Source organism: Corticium candelabrum, chromosome 9, assembly GCF_963422355.1.
Source record: "Corticium candelabrum chromosome 9, ooCorCand1.1, whole genome shotgun sequence".
Classification (NCBI taxonomy): Eukaryota; Metazoa; Porifera; class Homoscleromorpha; order Homosclerophorida; family Plakinidae; genus Corticium; species Corticium candelabrum.
Genome location: NC_085093.1, coordinates 4741129 through 4744164, shown reverse-complemented (window position 1 = coordinate 4744164; position 3036 = coordinate 4741129). Strand labels below are relative to the sequence as shown.

At 39.9% G+C, this 3036-nt stretch overlaps 1 protein-coding gene and 1 non-coding gene across 2 annotated transcripts; both read left to right on the top strand.

Annotated features, from left to right (window-relative positions):
- Positions 1 to 1266: 1266 nt before the first annotated feature.
- LOC134184671 (uncharacterized) lies at positions 1267 to 2808 on the top strand. The gene is made up of 2 exons (XM_062652417.1): positions 1267 to 1306; positions 2165 to 2808. Exons 1-2 carry the CDS (start codon positions 1267 to 1269, stop codon positions 2680 to 2682), a joined length of 558 nt encoding a protein of 185 aa, XP_062508401.1. The 3' UTR covers positions 2683 to 2808.
- A 109-nt stretch (positions 2809 to 2917) lies between these two features.
- LOC134185151 (5S ribosomal RNA) lies at positions 2918 to 3036 on the top strand. Its single transcript, XR_009970763.1, has one exon. It is a non-coding gene; the product is annotated as a 5S ribosomal RNA (ribosomal RNA).

Sequence of the window (3036 nt, the reverse complement as noted above, 5' to 3'; positions counted from 1 at the left end):
ATGTTTCATATGGTATGTGCTGTTGTTGAAGATGGTCGTGCTTGGTGTTTTGTATAGTGGTAAATACTCGAGACCCATAATGCAGGGTAAGGGTATAGTGGTGGGTACTTGCGCGCGTGTGTTCATGCGTGCGTGCGTGCATGCGTGTGTGTGTGTCTGTTTACCTCTGTCTATGTGTTTGTCTGTTTATCATGTATGTACTATGTCGTGTGTAAGCTTGTTTTTATGTTTGTCAAATTTATTGGTCATAAGTTTTGTCAATACAATTAATTAATAAACTGAAATGTCTGCAAACCACGCTAAATACATCTTGGAATGTAGACTGATCTAAAGAATAATTTTAAGGCGGCATCGTTGATTGAAGGTTAGAAATTTTTGAAATAGGTTTCACATTATTACTACATAAAGTAGAGGAGCAATACTTTAGATTCTAGCTAGATTGTAGATACATAATTAACATAATTAATAGCAATTTGTAAAAAAATTAAGTAATTTCTAAGAGTTTATAACACTCTAATTTAAAATATTTATTACAGAATGTAATATTTAAAATGTTTTTGCTATTTCAACAGGCGGGGTTGCTTGTTGAATTTGACATAGGTGTCTAAATTGTTGCCGCAGGTGCACTTTCAGGGCTCTTATTAATCTTACTTTAACTTAAATAATTGATATTATAAAATACTGTAAATTTGTGATATACCTAAATATGCAAATACAGCTATGCCACTGCTCTGCTACAAACTAGGAATGACCATGACCTTGGTCAGATCATAAACTGTTTCTGTTGATCTGTTGTTGGAAGCAATTGAGGTATTGACATAAGGGGCATTATATTTTTATCCAGAGGATGCCTGGCTGTGTGTAATTTATAGAACAGGGGAGCAACACATTTAAAACATCAGTGCTGGGTTGCTCTTTTCTAAAACTCGGACACTGTTTCTACAATCCCAGTCTGTTAGTACAGTACCAGTACTTTGCTTTTGTCAACTCTTGGTCAATTAATTAATTGGCATGTGTTGAATTCAACACAAACTGTATGTCTTTTCAAAATTAGTCTGCAAATAGATATTTCTTAATGAAACAGTCCACTGTATCTATTATATAATAATTAATTAAATTGGTATTCCATTATGTCTGGGATTACAATGTTTTCGCTTATCACCAAAATTTGCCTGTCACCATGAAAACGCGGCAACCCTAGGACTACGCCTTGTTTCGTTCTGCATTTCTGCAAGGCAAATATTTGTCACGTGCCTTGCTCATGAAATGAATATCAACATGTGGAAAGGTGACCCGCGCGCTGAAGGTGAGTGACACTCTCTTTCTACGAGCAGATTATTAGGGCAGGCAGTTGTTTACTAAGCAAATACAGTAGCACAATCAACTAGGCTGTTACATACGTACAGGTGACCATTGAATTTACTTCTGTCTGTTATCTAGTAACTAGACTTTACTCGAACCTGCGATCATGACCTTCAATCGCTCGTACACTTGAGTGCACTATGCATTGTGGGCTATCTCACGATGTAACATCCGTCGTCTGGCATACGTCCGACTACAACTTCAAGGGATTCCTGTAATTGCTACACTTATGCGTACACGTAGCCGCATCTCAGACTCACATGAGCTTGTTTTATGCCCCGCCCCCAACTTGTGATTCGCTTGTATTGCATGTAGGCAATGAAACTATTTCCGTATGTTCTAACATAGACATTAGGTGCCTGCTCGAGGGCCCAGCCGTTGTTTGCCTTCTACTTGACAAGAAGAACTTTTACATGAAATGATAGACCGTACACGTATATTAGAAGTGTCCGCGAGGCACTGTGAGAAACAATATTGTAGAGAGGGTCACTGATGAGTAACTTCCTTGACTCATGGTCTCTTAGACTACTGAAACGGTGCTGCGTGCCTGTGACTGCAGGACGTCTTTAGTTTGACTCAACAGGTAATTAATGTTTCACAACGCTAAAGTTAAATTAAGTAAATTGGTTGAGACGTTTATTGGCATTTCTTTCTTTTATGCTTGTCGTCCAGTGTAGGAATCGCTTGGCTTTATTTTTTCGCACGCTAAAATATCAATACTAAAGAATTCAAATGAATACTTGACAATCAGTTGATTTTAAACTATTTTCCAAATCGCTAACGTTTCTTCTTCATCTTCAAGCTTTGGCAGCAGATGAAGTTATTCGCTTATTGAATCTACAACTTCATCCGGGTTGTACTCCTCAGTCTGGTGCAAACGAAAGTTACTTTGCAGAAGTCTATCGAAGTAATCACCCCGTTGGCAGCGAAACGCGATCGACTGCTAGCCACATAGTCTACATGATGAAAGACGGCGCAGTGTCATTTTTCCATCATTTGGACGCCGACGAAATGTTTCACTTCCACATGGGCGATCCGATCACGATTGTCGAGCTGAGCAAAGACGTTCCCGGACACACGAGAAAGACGATTATGGGTAATGACATCCGTGCTGGCCAAAGTTTGTTTCACGTTGTCAAGCTTGGTACTTGGTTTGGAATTATTGCATCGGCTGATGGTAGAGGAGGCTGGAGTCTTTTCGGTATTTCGGTTACGCCTGCTTTCCAGCTTTCTGGATCTAAGAGTGGAGTAAGGCGGGAGTTGATGGAAGAGTATCCAGATGCTAGAGATACAATTCTCAAGCTGACTTGCGACAGTTGAGACTGGAGAACTTTCGTTAGCTGCTAGAGTTCATGCAGACAATGAAGTGTTTCCAAAACATGTTTGTTTATCTACGCGTCGATTTGCAAATGGATAGTTAATGATTGAACTACAATTCCAGTTGTTTCTGATTGCTCTATATCACATTGAAAATATGTTCTCTCATTAGAGGCTTCCGCAAGTTTGCTTTAGATACCATGCATGCATAAGTAACTTACAGTTTCTACTCAATATCGCCTACGGCCATACTACTTCGAACATACCGGTTCTCGTCCGAACACCGAAGTCAAGCGGAGTCGGGCCGGGTCAGTACTAGGATGGGAGACCGCCTGGGAACACCCGGTGCTGTAGGTT

Bases quoted from the DNA above. Each gene is read 5' to 3' on its own strand.
- LOC134184671 (XM_062652417.1), top strand. From the start codon at position 1,267: ATGAATATCAACATGTGGAAAGGTGACCCGCGCGCTGAAG. The intron at 1,307-2,164 runs GTGAGTGACACT...TTCATCTTCAAG, and splicing joins AGGTGACCCGCGCGCTGAAG to CTTTGGCAGCAGATGAAGTT.